The 23,178-nt window shown below is 34.5% G+C and overlaps 1 protein-coding gene across 8 annotated transcripts in view; it reads right to left on the minus strand.

Moving 5' to 3' along the window:
• Window positions 1-3,190: 3,190 nt before the first annotated feature.
• Camsap2 (calmodulin regulated spectrin associated protein family member 2) overlaps window positions 3,191-23,178 on the minus strand; it is a 90,857-nt gene continuing 70,869 nt past the window's right edge. For 3 of the 8 annotated variants that reach the window (XM_058585994.1, XM_046464485.2, XM_046464503.2), the window contains 11 exons: window positions 22,563-22,656; window positions 20,375-20,468; window positions 17,951-18,033; window positions 17,464-17,533; window positions 14,490-16,692; window positions 10,990-11,126; window positions 10,306-10,526; window positions 8,851-8,950; window positions 7,747-7,862; window positions 6,540-6,658; window positions 3,191-6,144 (listed from right to left, as the gene is read on the minus strand). In XM_058585994.1, the coding sequence (XP_058441977.1) occupies window positions 5,839-6,144; window positions 6,540-6,658; window positions 7,747-7,862; window positions 8,851-8,950; window positions 10,306-10,526; window positions 10,990-11,126; window positions 14,490-16,692; window positions 17,464-17,533; window positions 17,951-18,033; window positions 20,375-20,468; window positions 22,563-22,656 (3,543 nt within the window). In that variant the 3' untranslated portion in view covers window positions 3,191-5,838. The remainder of the gene's footprint in view (window positions 6,145-6,539; window positions 6,659-7,746; window positions 7,863-8,850; window positions 8,951-10,305; window positions 10,527-10,989; window positions 11,127-14,489; window positions 16,693-17,463; window positions 17,534-17,950; window positions 18,034-20,374; window positions 20,469-22,562; window positions 22,657-23,178) is intronic. The other 5 variants (XM_046464530.2, XM_046464538.2, XM_046464522.2 and 2 more) reach the window with 3 other exon arrangements.

Genomic DNA, 23,178 nt, shown 5'->3' on the forward strand with positions numbered 1-23,178 from the left:
AGGGACAAAATATCTGTAGTAGGAGTTAGAAATAAAACTCACATTTTGGACTTGACTGTGAATTCTGGACCAGGACTGGGTAGCCCTTTCACACATTCCTTCCACACATATTGACTACCTATTGTGCTGAGGCACCAATTATAAGGGTAAAGAATCAAATTACACACGTAATTCCTACTGTATACAAATATATCTGTGGTGTTACTAAGAATTCAGTGAGCCCTCCAATGAGACTGCACATTCTGCTTCTTTTATATGTAGTTAGAAAAACAGAGTAGAAATAACTGTACAATACTTACAGTAGCCAGAGACTAAGTTTGTAGTCTCTGGTTAAGACAGTAAAAAGGATGTGCAGCACAGCTTTGAACAATGTTTATAAAGAACTTACATCTCTGCAATTCAAAATTTAATACTTCACAGAAAACTAGGATGTGGCATTCTATCAGTTGACAATTAAAGATAGTCTTATGTTCTTGATAAGTCAGTTTTAATAAGATAATCTAGTACTTAAATTGCTTGCTGAACAAGATCTTCTTTCTGTTTACAGGTGAAGGCTTATCTGTTCTTTATTTTTATTCATTCCTGTTACAGCACATAGTTATCATTGTTTGTAAAGGTCTAATATAGCATTCACCTTGAGACACTGAGTTCCTTGGTGGTAGAGACCCCAACCTTGTGATCTAGCTAGCCCCTTGCATCTAATAACTCTTTCCTGGATAAATAAGATCAACCTGTTATAATTTATTTTTCACCACTTATGCTGCTTCTACATTTTTTTTATCCTCATGAATCTAGATACTCAGTGTAGCTACGTAAGCACACCAGTTTGATTAGCTGGTATTGTGTTGATGCTGGTTATGAGTGGTAGGCAAGAGAATAAAATCTGCTCTATTATTCTCAGTGTTCCTTCAGTGGTGAACCTAACTAGTATAACTGTGAGCCTGGATGTATTATTTTCTTTTCTTTTTTGGTATTGCACATCAAGGGATGCTTAAACATTGAACTACATTACCAGGCCTTTAAAAAAAAACTTTTTTTTTTTGAACTTGCAATCCTCCTGCCTCAGCCTCCCAAGTTTCTGAGATTACAGGCGTGTACCACTGCTCCTAACTCTAAATATATCTAAATATATTCTTATTCCACAATATCCACAATGGCAGCGGGAAACTGCACCATGCAGACCAGTGAAGAGATGAATCAAGGCTCAGACTCCAATTGTAATGTTGCCACTTATTACACCTATTAGCCTTGAGCTCTGGACAGTTATTTATTAATCTTTCAAAGTTGCATCATCTTTATCTATAAAATGGGGCTGAAAATCTTTAAAGACAACAGTAAGTTAAATGAGAAAGCAAATTAAAGATACTTAAACTGTAAAGCAATATTTAAGTGGAGAGTTTCTATTTGTTTTGGGGTTAAGAGTTAACATTTTCCTTATATAAATGTGCAAACCCTAAAATATGAAAATTGGGTGGGACCAGCAATCAGTGCAGTTGAAACTATACACTAAACACACTGTTAATGACACATGCTGTCCTGTGTCCTTGTGATGCCTCTAATATCAACTGAAGGAAGTCACAGATTCAACCACCTAAAATAACAGACTGAAGTTAAGAAGGATAAAATAAATCACTAGCCAAGGTAACATGGTGGCTTTGCTTAACATTTTAAGGAAAAAAAAAATGTTACTGGGTCTTAAAATTTTTTGTGTGAATTCATTTGCTTTTATCCTTTTCAATGCAAAGAAATAATTTCCTCCTACTTTTTATGACATAAATATAAGCCACTGTAGATGGAGATCACTTTTAGTTAAGATACCAAGGTGATATTAAACACATACAAGAAACTAACTTTTGTTGTCTGACTTTGGGAACACTGAGGTATTAGAAGGCGTATGTACCCACAGGTACAAAAAGGAGGACTGAAACTGGGTTCTGGGTCTCCTCTGAAGAGCAACTCTGACACACCAACCCCTGCACCTCTGCACCACACCTCTACCCTCCATCAAACTACACACAGTCATAATGTGTAGTCATAATGTCTCTCATGTCTTTTAAAAAGCAAAATTGCCATCTAACGAGACACCAAGCTATTTCTGAAGCATCTACAGATCTCTAAGGATGGTAGAATTTCACACTCATTTTATAGATTGTTTTTTTTTCAATCTCTGGTTCTTAGGTTGCAGCATTACAGTTGTTTTTCCTTTGCTACATTTTATTATTTGTTATCAATATGTAGAAAGGTTATGAAATAAAGATGGCTGTACCTGTCCACTTCAGAATATTTTCCTTGGCTCCAGGTAGGACCCATGAATTAGGGAAGGTACTCTTGTGTGTGGGTGCCAGAGAACCATGGTTTGCGAATATTTCTCTAATATGCCTGGGTTTTAGAGTTATTTTTACTTTTGAAATTTAAAGTACTGGAAAATATTGTGGAAGTATAACTACTCTGAAGCTTGAATGTCCCATCAAAAGGCAGAAGTCCCATGGTGGAGACCATATTAATGTCTGACAACAACAGATATTTCTTCAGATATATAGTTATGCATGGATATTTTAGTGTGTGTGTGTGTGGTGTATTTCCTTACTCTGGTCTAAATAAGCAGAATCAGCAAAATCAAAGTTAAACTTATGGAGTAACATCAGTAACATCGTGCCCAGCCAGACTGCGGCAGAGTAACAGTCAAGAACTGCCTTCTTGGGCTGAGGCTATAGCTCAGTGGTAGAGCGATTGCCTAGCATGTGTGAGGTTTTGATACACAGGACCACATAAAAATAATTAATAAAGGTATTGTGTCCATCAACAACAATAAAAGAAAGTAAACTGTCTTCTCATAGTTAAAGAAGAAAATCAAGTACATCAGCCACTTAATTTCAAAGGAACAAAGTATTAAGTCTGGCACAATTTGATTATTAATTCACCAAAAGATAGTGAGTTAATATGAATAGGATTAATGTAAAAGGAGCAAAGCACTTACATACTACATACATTTGAGCCAAGCATAGAAAGTTAGACTTTTTTACTATTACCATAAGACAAATTTTAAACAATAGCTAATATTACTAAAATTTGTTTCTTATATTTAAATTGTTAGATGTAAATATAGGCTAAGGGATAGAGAAACTATATGATGAGCTCAAATAATTTTACCCAAAAGAGACATTCTATTTAAGAAATAGAAAAAGAGTCATTTGGTGCCATGCTTTTATTCAAATGAAAGGGAAAAACTACACTTTACCAGGAAATAGCAAATATGACAGTATTTTACAGCACAGCATCTTTTAAAAAACCTGTAAGCAATGCTCTAGAGTGGACAGATAAGCACACCATACACTGTACATTGCCCAACAGTGTCCGTGAAATCATAATCACATAGCTGACTTTGGCTTTAAACAGCCAAATAAAAACTGTAACAGTCATTCTAAAACAAACTTGAAAAAACTAAGAAGAAAAAAGCTGTGTCAAATTTCAGATTTTGAGTGGCTACACTGGTAACCATGACAAATGTTTGGCAAATTTAACCAAATAATGATCATAATTTGACCACCAACGATGAAAGCACCAGTGTGTTTCAGTAAAGTTGACAAAAATCCTCAAACTTTATGAAATAGCATATTTTTCATTTTTATAATTTTAAAACATAATTTTGAAAAGCTGTGCCATAATAAAAAAATTCTGCAGACTTAAAGAAATATATCCATATTCCTTTCGCATTAATAGAGTAAAATCTTTTACTGAGAGCAATGCACACTATGGCAATATTCACATTCTACCTTTAGACATTCAATTTAATTGCTGGACATACTCAAATTTAAGAATAAAGGGTGGTCCTGTTTAGTGTTAAATAGTTCCTCCATTGTATTACATAAATTTTCTTTATTTAATCGTCAGATAATGTCAAGAAGAAAACAGCTTTGATAAGGGAATTTAATTGAAAAGAACAAATTTAGTAATATAAGATGCTTATTAAATTCTTTTTGACTATTATCCACACTTTGATTAGATTTCTTATAATTTTTTAAACTAATCTAAATCTAGACATACATTTAATGATCATTTCTTTCTAATTGTGGTAGAAAATGTCTGAAAGGTAAAATGTGCAATTCCCCATGTTTAATATTCAGATTTTATATACACAATATGTATACACTTAAAATATAAGAGTTACATATCCTGGTCTCTTACATGCAAACAGTAGATCACAAATAGTTTTGAGCTACACATATATCTTGCACAGGTATTGGAAAAAAAATCTGTGAATTTTTTTACAGTTTTAACAAATATACATAAATATAAGAACATAAATTACAATAAAATATTGACAGCATTTGAGAAAATGTTGATAACCCAGATGCATTGATGCCTAAAAGGCCTTATAATAATAGAAAAGTACAGCTCAGGGACATCTCATTCCTAGTCTTTTTTTTTTTTAAATAAGTAAATACATCATATGAGACATTAGTTCTCTCTCTAAACAACTCAATTAAAGAAATGTATATATTTTCATCCTACTTCCCATGAAAGAAAACAAACTACGCATCTCATTTGTGATACAATACTGTCTTTCCCCCCTAGTTTACACAGTTGTCACAACACTGAAACATAACAGGGTCACATAATCATTCAAGTCTTTTCCTGAGAATGAAGTTTTTCCCCAACTAACCCTCTGGTATACACTGTTAAAGAACAAAGATCATGTAGAGGAGATTTCAAGTGTGTCCTTATCTAAGCTGTTCCACTTGAAAAGGATTAAGAAGGAAAAGAAAACCCAATATAAGTAAGATAACATGAAGCTATTTTAAAATTAAAATGTAGCCCTTTGTACATATTTAAAAATTCTAAATATAATTTTTATATCAGTTATAAATATAATGTAAAGACCTCCCAGGTACTTGCTTCAGGAAGTCTTACATCTTCAGACTGACTACTCTCAAAGTGTCATTCACTTCTGCCAGCTTATAAAGTGACTTTAAAAGAGATAGAAAGCCTTTTTTGTTAAAAGAACAATCTAAATTACTCTGAGTTGGCCAGAAGTGGTGTAAAAACAGCACTGATTTAATCAGCAACTTTTAGTAACATATTCTTGGTTTAGCGCATGTGGTTTAAAGCGAACCTACTAGCAGCTCTTTACAACACCTCCTCTTATTTAATAGAGAAATGTTAATACTTGAGTGAATAATAAATATAATTGTAAATACTTAGAATAATAATTTTTGCAAATGCTCTAATACCATTAAAACATGAGGGTTACTGTAAAATGTAACAATAGTGTTTCTCTTAACATCATAAGAAAGGTGCAAGTTACTTTTGAAGGTATATTTACTACTTTCATGATCTCCACATGAAACATAATACAGAGGTATCTAAGAACAAACCCCCAGGAGAGAAAAATAACCAAAAAAAAAAAAAAAAAAAAAAACCACCATCCAAAGACAAGCGTATACAGAAAAGTTAAAAAAAAAAAAAAAAAAAGAAGAAGAAGAAGAACAAATACAACACATAATTTGTAATCCTAGCTGTATTTCAACCATATGTCCACTGTGTCCATGAGAATTCAGTGCTTCATCGTCTCTATATCAAGCAGGTAAACCTGATAGCACATACAAATCTCCATTTGGGAATTAAAATATTTTCTTCATCACTTGGACTTACCACCTTAGTGAGAATCTTCTGCATTCCAAAATACTGTGGTTTACATTCCAGTTGTTCATGACAACAGAGTTAATGTCCAGTTTTAATTAATAAAATTCTTGTTGGCAGTTACAAAGATTTTCTCTAGGCAGGAAAGATGAAGTGCAAATTTACCATGAATGTTCTGAAGCAAGTATTTCCCAACTCCTATGCCTTGGTAGGTAAAAGTTTTTTGGGTGTTACTGGTCTTTTGGTCTGCCATAAATGGCTATGAATAGTAATTGCATCAACACTGGCAGATAAAGTTTTAGCAGGTATGTGGCTAAATTGTTTCCTGTCAGAGTTATATTTGTAAAGTCCCTCAATCATTTTTTTAGTGATAGACTTAGGGCCTATCCCAGTCAGTTTGTTAATTTCTTCAGTCTCTGGGCAGTAAGTATACAAAGACCTGAACTGGCAGCCTGAATCCCGGAATAAGATTAAGAAGTTGTTGGCATCTGACTTCTCCATTTCCTTTAAAACAGAAAACAAAAACAGAACAAGGTAACAATAGAAACCTTTAAATATTTTGCTGAATAAAGTATACACAGCGATATAACATTTCATGATCAAATTTCAAGACATTTTAATGACCAATTTTATTTTATTATTTTTTGCAGTGCTGGGGATCAAACCCAGGGCCTCAGAGATTGTAAGCATGCCCTCTACCACGGAGCTACACCTGAGCCCTATTTTCATGACAATTTTTGAAGTCAATTCTTAGTCTTCTAGAACCAACTCGAGAGTAAACCTAACTCAATCTAGTAACTAAAACACTACTTTCAGATTTTTATAGGCTGTTGAAATTTTAGGAGACCTAGGAGAGTATTTTCTCTTGCTAAATTTAATTTTTATACAAACATACTTACCTCCAATATTTTTTTCTTCTGACCTTCATTTACTTTTCCAGCCAAACAGCAATGAGCTAAAGCATTTTGTATTATGTGCTTATTGGATTTTGCACTGGGTTCTTTGTAGAGCTTTGGTCCTGTGACAAAGAATTAAAATAATAATAAAAATAACATTTGTAAGACAGAAATACTACTGTTTTTAAATGATGTAATTCTTCCTGCACTGATGAAACTATAATAGAAAACTAAATTCTGTGCTTGAGGCACTCCAATCAAAACATTGCTTTACAACACAGGGATACATCTGGAGGACGTTCCTATGGCCTAAGGATGCCCTGTGAAAACAATGCTGGAAGTAAGATTTCACCCTGTCACTCTGTCTGCTTGACCTTCTTTAGAAGTATCCTTACCTACATTCTATTTGATTCACTTTTACTCCAATCATGCCCACTTTGAACAGAGGCTAGAAGAGATGCTGATGGGAATATGTGAGGCTGGTTACACTCTGGATCCAATGCATTCTTTTTTTTTTTTTTGGTGGGGGGAGAGGGTACCGGGGATTGAACTCAGGGGCACTGGACTACTGAGCCACATCCCCAGCCCTATTTTGTATTTTATTTAGAGACAGGGTCTCACTGAGTTGCTTAGTGCCTCAACTTTTGCTGAGGCTGGCTTTTAACTCACAAGCTTCCTGCCTCGGCCTCCCTAACCACTGAGATTATAGGTGTGTGCCACCAGGCCCAGATAATGTATCCTTCTTGTTATTTATATGCTTGTTGATACTTATTAAAGGGTTTCTGGATTTTAACCTTTATAAGGAAGGGCTTTTGTACTACTGATAGAACTTCACTAAACTTCTTTAGAACCAAATGACCACACAAAAATGGTGTATAATTTTAAGACAGAATTAGAGCAAGAAGAAGGTGAGAAGCACATTGAAGGCATATAATTCTAAGACAGAATTGATGTCTATTACATCACTAATTTTGTTTAGAAACCTATTTCTATTCATCTGGCACAAGTCACTGCCTCCCTAAAAGAAGCTATTATTGCCAAACTAAGCTATCTGCAGGTGACCACTTTTGTTTAGTATTTTTTTATTTTTAAAAATCAGCCTCCTGTGTTCAGAGCAAAAAGTGAGCCAATAAAACTTTCTTTCATATCACCTTCATCTATTCTCATTAGTGCGTTAAATTTAAATGTTTCCCTAAAAAGATACACTAACCTGTGTATTCTGTTCCAGAAGCCACTGAAGAAGTTGTTGATGCATTTTCCCAGTCTTTTTCTCCATTTCGACTGCCACAACGACTTGGGGACAAGAAAGCTTCGACAGACTCTGATCTAAATAGTAAATAATATTTTTGATATCTCAAAAGAATGCTTTGGGGCCAGAGTATATGTGAGAGTATCAACCAAAACTAATAAAAGCCTTAAAAATAGATGGTGATAATACTGTATGTCTTATTTATAGCTACATCTAAAAGTTCCCAGAACATAGCAGGTACTCTAAATATTTGAAAGAATTAATGTTTTTTTCATATGAAAAATGGCAACTAACACAATAAGATGGTAAAACAAAGATTAGAACTCTAAGATGATGACTATTGCTAGAAATATTTTTTTCTGATTTGGGCATTATAATCTATGGTAATGAAATAATGATTTTTAGCTGCTAATCTGTATCTCAAAGACCAAGTATATCATCAATGTCTTAAATTCAAGTAGGCAACATCCTTAGGAATTAATATAATAGGGGGAAAAATAAAAAGCTCCTTTATCTTCAATGGGAAATAAGCTAGAGAGGCTGACATTATAGATAAACTACGTATTTTCTGTTTCTACCAACTGTGATTTAATCATAATCACATTAGCAACTACTTTATGTATAATTACTGTTAAGTATATATAGCTTATAAAAAGTATCTTATCAATGTCAATAATTCTAAATTCTAAAAGATAAAGAATATTTTAATACGAATAGACCTCTTCATATAATTTCTTTTTTATATACATATTTATTTTTTAGGTGTAGTTGGACACAATACCTTTATTTTGTTTATTTATTTTTATGTGGTGCTGAGGATTGAACCCAGGGCCTCACACATGCTAGGCAAGTGCTCTACCGCTGAGCCACACCCCCAGCCCTCTTCATATAATTTTTTAACAGAAACCCAAATAGTCCTAAATCAGCAAAACTCACAAAAACTCATGATTTGGTCATTATGAAATATAAAATAAAAATGCTAAAAGAGTTTTTAGTTAAAGTTTTGTGTAACTGCAGTTACCATATTCTTTTTCTATGAAAAACAACCATATGTTCTGGATTTACCTTGGTGTCCTCTTGCCTGAATGAACACTCTCATTATCACCTGTGTTCAGCGATGCCAAAGAAAGGCTAGAGACTGAAAAAACACGATAAATTCGTGATCCTGAACAAAAACAAAATTAGAAATTTAAAAAGAGCAACTAGCAAAGAGTCTGTTCATTAGATAACACCAGCATGTGAAAATTAAGCTTCTGTAGTTTCTTCTTCTTTTTTTAAAACACTCACTCTAAATATGACTGCATGCATATATACACAATTTATTTAAAATTAGCAGAGAATCTACTTTTATTTTATTTATTAATTTTTGCAGTACTGGGGATCGAACCCAGGGTCTCATGCATGCTAAACCAGCACTCCCTCTGCCCAAGAACTTACTTTTAGAAAACAATAATAAAGCTAATTTGCTATTCCCAAAGGAAAGTGTTAATGAGACATGATACCTTGAACTTCAAGAAAGAAAAATAAATTTAGTAACACCTAATTCCTAGCTGGAAAATATACTAATTTTAGCCAATATTATTTATCAAAGTTCCACTGACTATAAAAGATCGTTATCTTTCAACAGTCAATGTTATGTTATTTTTCCTCAGGCTTAGAATAACTATAGGAATTCTGAACTCACAATCCTCCTGCCTCAGTCTTCTAAGCTGCTGGGATTACAGGCACATGCCACCACACCCAAGTGACTATTTCTATTGTAAAAGAGGGATTTCTGAACCCTTGATTTTATATTCTTTATTCTATAGACATGTTTTTTATTTATTTTTCAGTACTGGGAACTAAGCCTTGTGTGTGCTGGGCAAGTACTACACCACTGAGCTGCATTCCCAGACTTTTTACATTTTATTTTGAGACAAGGACCTGTCTAAGTTGCTCAGGGTGGCCTCAAACTTTCGATCTTCCCACCTCAGCTTCTCAAGTAGCTGGGATGACAGGCATGCACCACTGTGCCCAGGTTTCTACAGACATGTTTCATATACATTTCATGCATATAACATTTATCCTAAATTTACAAGTACTTAGAGGATAGTTAATAAGTCATGGAGATTAATCTGAGGGCAGAGTTGCCTATTAATTTTTTTTTTTTTTAATTTAGAAACAGGGTCTTGTAGAGCTGCTTAGGGCCTCACTAAATCGCTGAGGCTGGCTTTGAACTCCTGATCCTCCTGCCTCAGCCTCCTGAGCTGCTGGGAACACAGGTATGAGCCACAGTGCCTTAGTATTTAAATTAGATTTTCACCATTCACATTTGTTCTCTTGAATATATGCATATACATATAATACATATAACTCTTTAAAAAAACTTCATTTGCTCATTTTGATTTTCTAATAAAAGTTAAATATGCATAATCTCAAATTATGTATCCAATTTAGCACATCAAAGCACAATCAAGTTAGTATGACAAAACCAAGCTGGTGTTGTTTTATGAACAGACTCCTCATAATAAGCTGTGTTACCTGGAGGACCTTTTATTGGTGTTTTGGGGGATTCAATATGATCTCTGTGAATAGATTTTGGCCGCTGTTTTTTCTGTTTTGCCATTTGAGGACGGGGTTTAATTACAGTATCCATATCTTCCATTAGCTTCAGTTGTTTTCGCCTCATGTACTCTTGCCTAATAAATTCTCTGCGTGCTCTCTCATCTTCTTTCTTCTGACGTTCTTCCTCAGTTTTACGCCTAAGGAATAAAATGGTCAAATTTTTCATTTTGTCTACCAAAGACAAGTGACACTGGAGAGTTACATGTTTTATGTGAGAAGGAAGAAATATATTTCAGCACCTTGAGGAAAAATGGTTCATTTAAAATGTACTTGAGAAAAGTTAGGCTATACATATACATGTGTGTATCTTCTAGGGAAGTTATTTTAAATTGTTTTTCTCAGACATTTAAATTAATGATTCTGGAGAACTTTACTTTGACATACTAAATCAGGTAATACTTGGGAAAATAACTTAAAAATCACCAAAAGTCAGCACTGATCCAGTTGTCTGTGTAGACTGCAAACATCTCTGAAAAGAAATCTGTTAATAAAAAAGATTAATGAGAAATTGCCTCCTTGAGGACTATTTACCAAAATATCTGTAAATATGCCTGTGCATCATTAGCACTAATTTAGAATTGGCATAGCCACGTCCTTTACCTTGTTTCCTCTTTCTTATGCTCCATTTCTGCTTCCAGCTGCTGTTTCCGAAGCTGAGTTTCTTTCTCCCTTCTTAATCGTTTCTCCAACAAAGCTGCTCGTTTCATTGCCATATCATTTTCTGCTTTTTGATCATCCTAAGAACAAATTTCATTGAAACAGATGAATTTTAGGTACAAATATTCTCATTTTCAGTTGTTGTAGTCCTATTTCATGGTTACTCTTATAATTGAAAATCTGAACCATTACAACCCTATTAAAAGTGGACATGTTTCAGAAATTACAAAGAATTAAATTAAAGCAGTAGCAGTTCTATTAAGTAACAAAAAACCTTTTAAGACTCAATGGCAATCAAAAGAAAAAAGGTTCTGTGATCCTAATAAATAAGTGCATCTTTTTATCCCCAGAATAAAGGAAGTGGGTATTGTTTGTTAGGTAATAGTCATATGAATAGGTAAACTGGTACTCTGAATGGTATCTTCTTTCTCCATTCTTCATTAAATCTTTCTCTGGTTCCTACGCAAAGCAATTTGTTTGTATTTCTTTCTCCATGTAATTTTTAAGATATGTGACCCAAGGTGCCATAACTTTTTCAAATTTTTATTATCTATAATATCCTGCACTATGTTGTGAATATATTACATACTAACAAAATAAGCATCAACAAATAAATCATTTAGACAACTATTTACACAGCTTGTTACTTTCCTTTGTCAATTTGTAATGGAGATGCAATCCCTCTAGGAGTTCACAGTCTAAGAGATAAAGCAGATAAGAATTAAAACAACTGAAACTCTGGGTCTTAGGTGCTATACCATGAGTATGTTTAGGATATAACAGAGACAAAAAGGAGGAAATATTTAACCTCTACTTAAGACAGTATGACAGACTTTAGATGAAGCTTGTGTAAATAACAGTCTAAATCAGAAGTTATGGGGAAGACGCTGGACAAACAGGTTCTGGCTATTGTGCAACTGTCCCTGAACTAAAGGTTTGGATTTTTTTCATCAGGCAACTAGAATTTTTACTAGAAAGAGACTCAACTGGAGCTTCACTTGTGGGACAACTAGCAGTATAAAGAGGGAACGGTATAATTAGAGGCAGAAAGCCCATTTAGGAAGCTATCCCCATAGTCCAAGGGATGAGAATTAGGGTGGTAAAGACATGGAAATGAATGAAATAGGAGATATGGAATGTAAAGGAAGGTACAAATACATTGCCTGTTTTACACTAAAGATTCTTCCCCCTCTGCTTTCCTTTTTATTCAAGGAAGAGATGTAGCAAAGGTCTCTAAAATTGGTCTTTAATAGGTATCTATACCTATTATGTCAATAGCATTCTATTAAAAAAGGACATTTTTACATGATTAAGAGACACAACATGACTCACATCCTAATTTCTAAGTGTGGAAAAAGACCTCTAAGGGCAATCACCATAGGATCAAATTTAGAATAAATTACAAATTTTCAGCATTAAACAATCAAAACTAAAAAAGCAACTGTAATCACTTCAATAGTATTGGTGTTTGCTTTATTTTTTGTTTTCCTAAGGACAGACTAGGGCCTGTGCACACTAGAAAACTTCTCTACCTTGACAATATTCCTAGCCCTATCTATCTATCTGTGTGTGTGTGTGTGTGTGTGTATAAATAATTTAGTTTTAGGTGGACACAATACCTTTATTTATTTTTACATGGTGCTGAGGATCTAACCCAGTGCCTCACCCTCACACATGCTAGGTGAGTGCTCTACCACTGAGCCCCAACCCCAGCCCCTTTATTTTATTTTGAGACAGAGATGCTTAGTGCCTGGTTAAGTTGCTAAGGCTGACCTTGAACTTGTGATCCTCCTGCCTCAGCCTCTCAAAGTGGCTGGGATTACAGGTGTGTACCACTAGGCCTGGCTAGTTCTAGGGCTTTCTCCCACTACTTCAATTTAAAATCTTAAAATTATAAATTGCTGCTATTGGGTGTTGTCTTTTCTTTTTATGTTCCAAATTTTGAATACATAGGATTAAAGATTATGTTAGTCCCTTAATGTAAAAAAAGAAGTCTGAAGAACATGTTTCTGATTATATAGGAATATATTTTTCCATCTGGTAATTTGAAAATTTTAGAAAACCATAAAGATCAAAAAAGGGTGATAAATCTAGTAGAGAAAAATTAAAACTTAGTTGGCTTTTCTACTTTATTATCTACGATAAATTCCAAAATTTTCACCATCAGGAAGTGATACCATTCAATACCTGTGTTAGTTGGCTGCAGTATTATTTAAATATATTGCATCCAATAACAATACTAAGATTTATATTCTAAATTGTAGACCTATGTAAGATTAGAGATTATCTACTTTAGTTCCTTAATAAAAAAATACAAATAACACAATAATATATTCCCAATTATAGAAAAATAAGGCTCTAAGATTTATACTATAAATAAAACAGACAAAACCCAACAGAATATGTCCTTTTCCCAGTGCTTTTATTTATTTATTTTTAATTTTAATTTTTACTTTTTTTGGTACTGGGGATTGAACTCAGAGGCACTGGACCACTGAGCCACATCCCCATCCCTATTTTGTATTTTATTTAGAGACAGGGTCTGAGTTGCTTAGTGCCTTGCTAAGTTGCTAAGACTGGCTTTGAACTAGTGATCCTCTTGCCTCGCCTTCTGAGCTGCTGCGATTACGGGCACCACCACGCCCAGCTTCTTCCAATGCTTTTAAAGGAGTTACTTCAGGTGCTGCGGTTCTACAGTGGTGGAGAGCTTTCCACATGCAAGGCTCTAGTTTCAATCCCTAGCACTACAACAACAAAATTAGCTATTTCAATGACAGCTACTCAAACTATGTATTCTTGTTTTTCCCCGCCAAACTGGGGATTGAACCCAGGGGCACTCTATCACTGAGCTATAAGCTTTTTTTGAGACAGGGTCTCACTCAGTTGCCCAGGCTGGCCTCAAACTTGCAAACCTCCTGCCTCAGTCTACTGAGTGGCTGGGATTACCACTGTGAATCACCATGCATGGCTATATGCTTTCAAAAATGTTTCCCTTTCAAGATTGTATCTGGTTAGTTTTCAAAAGATTTTTTTTTTTAAAGAAAATATGTAAGGAAAGATGGTTAAGGTTTTAGAAAACCTAATGTATACTTATACACATGCTCAGTTATGAATTTTTTTACAAATTGGCAATGGAGTCAATCACTCTTTGAAGATTAAATAACTTAGTTTCAAAAAGGCCTTTGTGAAAGTGATAAAGAGAGGTAGAGATGCAAAAACAGGGAATAATATATCTGTGTCACGACTAGGATAAAATGATTTGTTACCGCTTCAAGTGCATTTAAATATTACCACAGTCCACCAAGAGAGCAGTGCCAAAATAAGTTTTAGAATTAATGGCAGACTTTTAACAAAGGGGACTCCTACTAAAGAAACAAGCATAAAAATATACATACACCCACCCATCTAATAAAGATGTCCCAAATGATGCAGATTAATATTACCTTAAAAAAGAATCCACAGCATACTTTCTGATCATCTTCAAGTGGTTCTTTATCACTTTCTCCATCATATTTTTCAACAGATTCATCAGCCTTTTCAGGAGGTTTCAAATCTGAGAGGGAAACTTCAATCAGATTAACATTTTTAGGAGCAGTAGGTGGGAAAACAGGTTTAGGAGGTGGTTCTGTGGGTTGACTCAATTGGTCCTCATTTGGTGTCAGACATACAGTTTCTGTGACAGGCTGTGACAGGACTTCAGAAACTGTTGACTCAAAAGGTTTAAGCTCCTTCTCTTCAAGATTATGTCCATGCTGTTCCAAAGTTCCTTTGCATTCCAATTCATCCTTTTTAACCTCCTCTTTAGGTTTGGATTCTTTTAACTGAGGCTCTCCATCATCCCCAAAACATACAAATGACCGAGTCTGAATGGGAACTTGACTTGGGGAAAACCTTCGTAACCGAGGAAGACTATCCACAGACCGAGGGGGTGTCAAGGTCCGATTCAAAGGTGTTATCTTTAATTCATTTGGCCTAGGAGTCCTTTGATTTTTAACAGAAAAAGATGTGCTTTTCCTGTTAGAAGACTGTGGAGATGGATGAGTAGGACGAGGGGAGTCTGAAGAGAACGGTGCAATAGCTGACGACAGGCCTGCCTGTCTTGAAGGTTTAAAATCTCGAATCTGTTTCTGTGGAGAGGGTTGTGGAGGTGAAATCACCCATGACTGTTGCTCTCTCATTTGCATTAACATTTCCTGCTGAAGGGACAAGCGTTGCATTTCTTGTTGTAGAAAATGCAGGGATGAATTTAACTTTTCAATGGATTTTGTATATTCTAAAATCTCTCCTTCATTCAAAGTCTCCTCTGAGGGACTAGCCAGGTTCCACTGCTTTTCAGGATCAACAGGTGTAGTTGGTGACTTTAGCCATTTGGCCGGAGGATTCTCCATGCTTTCTTTTATATCTGCTAGCGACTTACTCCTTTGTCCATCAGTTTTCTGTGATTCCTTTTCTTTTGTTCGATCAGTATATACTTTCTCATCTTCTGCACCAGCTGCTTCCTCTCGAAGAGGGGAAATCCCATCTCCTTTCTTTTTTACCACATTAAGGAATGCTGTCCTTCCCATTTTCTGCCTCTGTTTAGTAAAAGCAGCTTCCATTTTCTTTTTTTGGGCTTCTATTGCACGCCTCTTTTCTTCTAGTTTCATCCTAAGATGCACCATTTCAGAAGCTAACAGCTGTGTAGTGTCCCGTGCTTGTGGAAGGCCTGTTTCTTCTGGAATTTGTGCCCAAGCAACCACGTGAGGAATATTAAGTTCAGAGCCCTCTGGTGTAGTTTTCTGAGAACTACTTCCACTACTTTTTCCATCTGTATGATTCAGTTTCCTGAACTTCTGCTCAGCAAAGCTGGTCATCTTAACTCCAGAACTAGAAGAAGCACTGCTACCTGGCTGAGACTTGGTACTTATGGTACTTGGACAAGGACTCAAAGCATCTCTGGGATTGCTGGTTCTTATATCATAATCCTGAAGAAATTTAGATGCATCATCCATGTCAGAGTCTAGGCTTACAGTATAATCTCTCAAAGAAGAATCTTCATCCATAGTTTCAGGAATATCTTCTGAAGGAACATGAATTCCAGTGTCTACTTCTGTAGTATCAGTTATGGGACTCAAGGCACCTTTTGTGTCAGTTATGTTATCAGGACTAGATTGATTTAGCTTGATATTTGAATTTAGGATACTCATTTCTTGGTTATGAAGAAAGAAGCCATTAGCAATTTGGTCTGGCCGAGGTGTATGGGGAGATCTTTCAGTGTCATGAATTATTTGTAATGCTTCTTCAATGCTTGGTGTCTCAATCTGATTGCCAAACTCATCTAGAAGTACTCTATTTTGTAAAGCTCCATTTGGAAGCTTGTAATGAATATTCTCATTAGAATTTAGTTCATTTGTATTAAGGGGCACATAGGATTTGAAGTCACTCTGAGAGTCTATATTAAGTTCTTCTTCAATGCTTTCTGTTTCTTCTTCTCCATTTACTGGCTTGAAGGACAAATTTTTCCTAATGTGTTTAGATACGCGATTATTGTTCAGGGTAAGTCCTTCATTACTAATGGAACGAGTGATTCCTCGGTTAAAAGTGGATCTTTGTTCACTATCTTCTTTATCAAAAGAAATATCAAATGAAACACCATGTACTGATGATCTGGGAAAAAAATTAAAGAGAAAAATCTTAAAATTTTATTCATTTTCTTTACTTATTTTTCAGGATCATATTCTTGAGTTACTGGGAATTTTGCCATGAGCCACCATGCCTAGCTTAGCTACCTTTTAAACTTAGCCTCTTTGACTTCTTTAGCATTTGTCTGTGTTGTCTCTTTTTTGGGTGGGTAGAAGGGGTATACCAGGGATTGAGCTCAGAGGCACTCAATCACTGAGCCACATCCCTAACCCTTTTTTTGTACTTTATTTAGAGATAGAGTCTTACTGAGTTGCTTAGCGCTTTGCCTTTGCTGAGGCTGGCTTTGAACTCACGGTCCTCCTGCCTCAGTCTCCAGAGTCGCTGGGATTATAGGCCTGCGCTGTGTTGCCCTTTTTAAATTTAGGTACTAACCAAAATTCTAGATTTGGTGATCTGGCTAAAAATAAAAGAGAGATAAAGATAAAATTGGCATTTCTTATTTTTGCGGATACCACGGATTTAATTCAGGGGCACTCAACGGCTGAGCCACATCCACAGCCCTATTTTGTTTGTTTGTATGTATGTATGTATGTATGTATGTATGTATGTATGTATTGTATGTATGTATGTATTTATTTATATTTTTAGTTGTAGGTGGACACAATACCTTTATTTTATTTTTATGTGGTGCTGAGGATTGAACCCAGTGCCTCATGCATGCCAGGCGAGTGTTCTGCCACCACACACAGTGGCATTTCTTGATAATGTCAATATCCTAAGAATAATTCAGTTTACCTTTTCTCTTTGGGCCATGTTCCTATGAAACCATCAACATAAGACATGGATGAAGACCTTCTAATTCCTCCTTCAAATGAGAAAAAGAAAAAGCCATGAAATCATGTAAAAAATCTTAATTTATATGCAATTTAACAGATTTCACATGTGAGGGTTCATTAATAGTGCTATAAAGTAAGCAGGATACCCCCCCTCCCCATACACACGCACACTCACATAAATTTCAGAGGCCAGGAATGTAGCTCAGTGGTAGAACTACATGATTAGCGAGTAAGGCCCTGGGTTCAATCCCCAGTACTGCTCCCCCACTTCAAAAAAGTAAGAAGTTATATATATATGAAGTATTTCATTTTATTAGGAAAAGTAAGCATAGGGCATAACAGTCACTCCACAGGAAAAGAAAAAAGTTTAGATACATTCATCCTCAATCATTTCTCAGGTAACTTTCTAAAATAACATTTTCCCTAGGCTTTTTCAAATATACTACCTGAGGCTGAAGAATGAGCTTGGGGTCGTGAGTATCTAGAAGGCAAATGATGATGAGACTGTGTAAATGTAGCTCCTTCCCCACTGCAATGTAGAATACATTTAAAATTTTCTTTTTAGCTCTTTAATATAATATAAATTTCATACAGAATGGCTGAACTTAAAAAGATAATACTATCACCTCTGGTTCTACATCTTATAAAAAATAATAATCTATTGTTTAAATCAAATAATGGCTACAATTAAATATATGTACATTAATTTTATGTCTTTTAGCTAAACAACTTAAAGTACTTGCATATATATCTCAATGTCCTTAAGGAACAAGATATGGCATACTATTTTCACCTTACCAAAAGAAAAACAAAAATAAAAGACATTAAATTAAATTGCCAATTTGAAATATTTTGGTCAAATCTAAATTTCTAAAAACTACATGCATAATAAACCCTTATAAGAGACCCTGACAGTCTCCCTGTTCATGGACTTGTGCCTGTACACACACACATCTAACAGTTACATTAAGACAGTGAGCTTCACCTTGAAGACCTCTTTGTCTATAAAGATACGAACTTTTCCTGTTATTTCTCCTTATTTAATTCTACCATATTCCACTGAACTCAGGGGATTAGATAATCTCCTCAAATTATGACATTTGGCATATATCAAGCTTTCCTCTCTTAATTTTTCTCTTTATAAATTTCAACTCTGCCGTGTCCCTCCTTGCAGTCAAGTGAAGGAGTTAAGTATTCCCACCCCTAATCAGCTAAGAAGAAGTTAGGAAACAAGATGTAGGGACTTTTGTAGTTTGTGACTATATTATTCCCAGGATGAGTAGAAATTACTGAATCCTTCCTTGAATGTTCTACAATGTTGGAGACCTACTAGACACATAAAGAAGTAACAGGATGACTAGGAGCCTAGAATGGCATTGCACAACAACCCTTCAAGGAAAAGGATTTAGATATCTGGTTATAAAAAAGGTTCTTGCTAGGAAAAAGCAGCCACTAAGACACGAGACTTAACTGAAAACATTTTCTAGTGTCGGAATGTAGAACATTGTTCAATCAGGTTCCTAGATATAGCAAGTTTTACTTTTCATCTTTAAAGTGGAATCAAATTACTTAATAGTACAAGAGTGACGTGGAACACTGAGGGTTTTCCAAAGTTTCAAGGAAGGAAGTATCACTATGTAACAAACCAGGAAAGTACTGAGAAAATAATATTTAGGAGAAGTTTTCCATGAAAAAATACACTGAAATTCTTCTATCAGCAATGTTCTAACTTAACACCTCTATACAAAACCATAGAGACAGTAGATAGTTATAGAATAGAAAACTTAACGGAAGTAGTAAGAAAACTCAGTAGTAAATTAGAGGGTAAGGAAAGGGAATGCTTTCTTAATTTGTAAGAAATGATTTGTACACATGAGAAAGTTCACACCAGTAAAAGACCTGCAAAGTAAGTAAGTATTAAAAGGCCTTGGGTTTTGTATTCATTGGACTACACTTGAGAGAAAAATGTCTTAAATGTGAGGAGTAGGTGACAGCTACACAATAATTTTACGTTAAGCCAATAATTCATACAGAAAGTACTTTGAATTTTTTGCTTATCATTTGAAAAATGTATTTTGATTGATCTGCTTGAATTTCTAAAATTGCAGAAAACATATCAATTTTAAACTTAAAAACCAGGTAGACTGGGGAGTCCAAAGTCAACGTAAATTTCAGGTTCTAATAAACACAAATGAAAAGCTGCTTCCAGGAAGATCTGCCAAAAACATTCTTAAACAAACTCATGTCCCTAACAAACTCGTGACTATTACTTGGAACAATAGTCAGGATTATCCTAATACTGAATGGAAGAAAATTTTTACTTTGCTTTTAAATTCAGTTCCTGGTATTAAAAGCTAAATGCATTCACTATGCAATATTTATAACAGATATTCTCTTGCTATATCTCTCAATAGACATAGTAACCATAAAATAAAACAGTGGTAAAAACTGCTTCAAAGATTTGAAAAAAAAATTAAAAATCCAAATAAAATCTTAAAATTTCTCCCTGAGGGCTAAGAGTCACCAACTAGATACAACACACACTCATAGACTATTAGTCACTAGCAGACAACTATGAACAAATATACTATTAGGTAATTCTCAATTATAAACAAGTTATAGAGCAAAAGTTTGATTTTAATTATTTATTAGGACCTCAGAATATAATCTCCCACTTTTCAGTATGGTTCATAATTTCAGTGTAAAATTCAATTATATTTTAGTTAAAATAGGCTTTAACAGGTAAGCTAATTATAAATTAGCTCAATATCTAAACAAAAATTTTTAAACTGATTTAATGTAATAAAATATGTGATTTCATTAGTAAACAGAATGGAAATAGTAAAAATGTAGTCATTGTGGAATCTTACCTTGAAGTGAAGTCAGAACTACATGAACTATCCAAGACATTTCTTTTGGCAGCATTTAAGACAGGAATTGATGGCATATCTTTCACAGGTTCAGCTAGAATAAAAAACCTTAAAATTACATGTTTAGCATGTTTCTAACATTATTTCAGGAATTATGGGCCACAAATAAATAATCACGATTCATTCTCTATTTCCTTTACTGCTTATATAAAAATCATGGCATATGCTATAAGTTTTTTTATTTTTTTCTTAAAATTTCAAAGAGTCAAATTCTCTTTAAAACTCTTATTGAAATATTCTGATGCTTTAAATTTTACTTGATTAAGGCTAATTGGGGGAAAAAGGCCTCCCACAGAATAAATACAGACATTTAAAATGAAAATTTTGCGAAAGCTTTCATGGAATTTTCAGAAACATATGGCCATCTTTATTTTTTACGAAGTAGCTGGCATTTTAATAATAAAAGATGGAATTTCACTGGAGAATAATCAGACCCGCTGAAGTAGTCTACATTTTTTTTTTAAGAGAGAGAGAGAGAGAGAGAATTTTTTAATATTTATTTATTTTTTAGTTTTCGGTGCACAAGACATCTTTGTTTGTACGTGGTGCTGGGGATCGAACCCGGGCCGCACGCATGCCAGGCGAGAGTGCTACAGCTTGAGCCACATCCCCAGCCCAGTAGTCTACATTTTTATAAATAACTTTGAAGGAAACCAATTTACTTTCTGACTCTGACATTTAATGCAACAGCCATTAATATTTTGAGTAGAGGGCTTCCCAGATGAAATCACAGAAAGCCATAATGGTGAAAACCTTATGTTAATTGTAAAACTCTGTCCAAATATTGGTTATGATAATTACTAAAGATATGTAACCTTACCTAATAGCCTTCAGGAAGAATCTGAGCTTCTTTAAAGGCATTCTTTGTTATCTAATGGCTCAATGTTTAGAATCTACTTTAAACAACATAGAGGCACTAAAACAGATGAAATACTCATTATCGTGTATTCACAAATTTTTGCATGAGATGCAGGCGTTGGCTGTGTGAGGTAAGCTCACCATCAACTAGAATGATATGCTTTTCCTCTGGCTAATATTTTTTGCTTCTTCCTTCTCCTTCTCTTCTTTTACCTTTTTGGAAGGGTGGAGATAACTACAGGATTATAAAAATACAATTTAGAGCCAAATCTGCTAAGTAATTGGGATGCACAACAATTTTATTTTGTGTTGGGCAGGGCAGCCAAAGGTAGCAGAAAGAACTTGTCCCATAATTTAAGATGGAAAAAAGTTCATTAGTGGAGCTAAACCTATCATTTAGGGTCTTTTTTTTTTTTTCCTTGTAGAAATAACTCCCTGGATTTAAAATGAAAATCAACTGAAAATTTGTTTTGCTATGCAAAATTCTGCTTTAGAGAAAATTCAGAAGGAATTTTTGTTCTTTATTCCTAGGGATATTTATAGTAACTTCCCTATTTCTGATTAGTTTTATTCATATTATGCACAATCAATAAATCATGAGAGTGTAATAATCAAAAAGCATACCAAGTTTAAAAACATACATGAGTCCCTTTTGGGGGGTGGCCACTGGGAATTGAATGCAGAAACACTTAACCACTGAGCTGTCTTTTTATTTTTAATTTTGAGTGAGGGCCTCACTAAATTGTTGAGGCTGGCTTTGAACTTTAAATCTTCCTACCTCAGCCTCCAAGTCACTGGAATTACAGGCATGCACCACCATGCCCGGCCACAAGCCTTTTTATTAAAGGTTTAATGAAAGGCAAATTCAAGTTTTAGGTTTGTTAAAGCCAAGGCATAATGTGAGTGGATTCTGGGTAAAATGTCAAAAATTAAAACTATAATAGGAAATAAAAGGTAGGGATAGGAATAATAGATGCAAAGAGAAGTAAAGGGGACACAATTAAAACTAAGTGTTTCATAACATAAAACTTCAAATTCAGAGTCATGTTCTCCATTTTCTCTTCTCCTCTCCTAACCATCTTAATCATCTGTCTCTCAAACAGGATTTAGTGACTTTAAATATTAGGATACTCAAAATCTGCCAAGACTAATAGCTAAAATCTAAAATAATAACAGGCTTCCTTCTAGAAGAATAACCAGGTGAAGTTATAAAAACTTTCCACATTTTCTATGTTAAGAATAAAGAAGTAAAAAAAATAAGACTGATTACCTCCTTGTGGACAAACAACACGAGGCTGTACAAATGATGGCTTCACAACTTCAAACCACCAGAAGAGTTCTGCCATGAACACCAAATAATTACTCTATATAAGGAAGTTAAGAAAGTTAAAAAAAAACCCTAAATAAAGTAACACTTGATCATGAATTAATGATAAGTAGAATTATAATCTGTTCTATTAAATGTAGGCTTAAATCTCATTCATTCACTACTGAAGAATTTCTACTATAGGCTATTAACTCTGTAATAAAATATTAGCACTTGTGGGTAAACATTATGAATGTTCAAAACTTCTTTGGTGATTTTATATATGGTTCTAGAATGGTGGTCCAATTTATCTAGCAGGTATTAACATCTCTAGCTGTGTAGAACTCTAATATGTAAGGTACTTTTCTTCCAAAGTGAACACAATCAACCAAATATGTATTCAATCTTTTGATATCCTGAAGAGCAGTTATAATTTTTAAAAAAATTAACCTACTCTAGTCAGAGTCCTGGAAATTTCCCTGAAAAATAATTAGGCATATAGTTAAAAAATATTGTTTTCCACGTGCCTGACAATGCTAAACTCAATGGTAATCTAGGTGCTATATAACACCAAAACTCT

The sequence above is a fragment of the Marmota monax genome, unplaced genomic scaffold, assembly GCF_021218885.2.
Source record: "Marmota monax isolate L192 unplaced genomic scaffold, Marmota_monax_Labrador192_F-V1.1 WCK01_AAM20220418_F8-fsc00099, whole genome shotgun sequence".
In the NCBI taxonomy this organism is placed as follows: Eukaryota; Metazoa; Chordata; class Mammalia; order Rodentia; family Sciuridae; genus Marmota; species Marmota monax.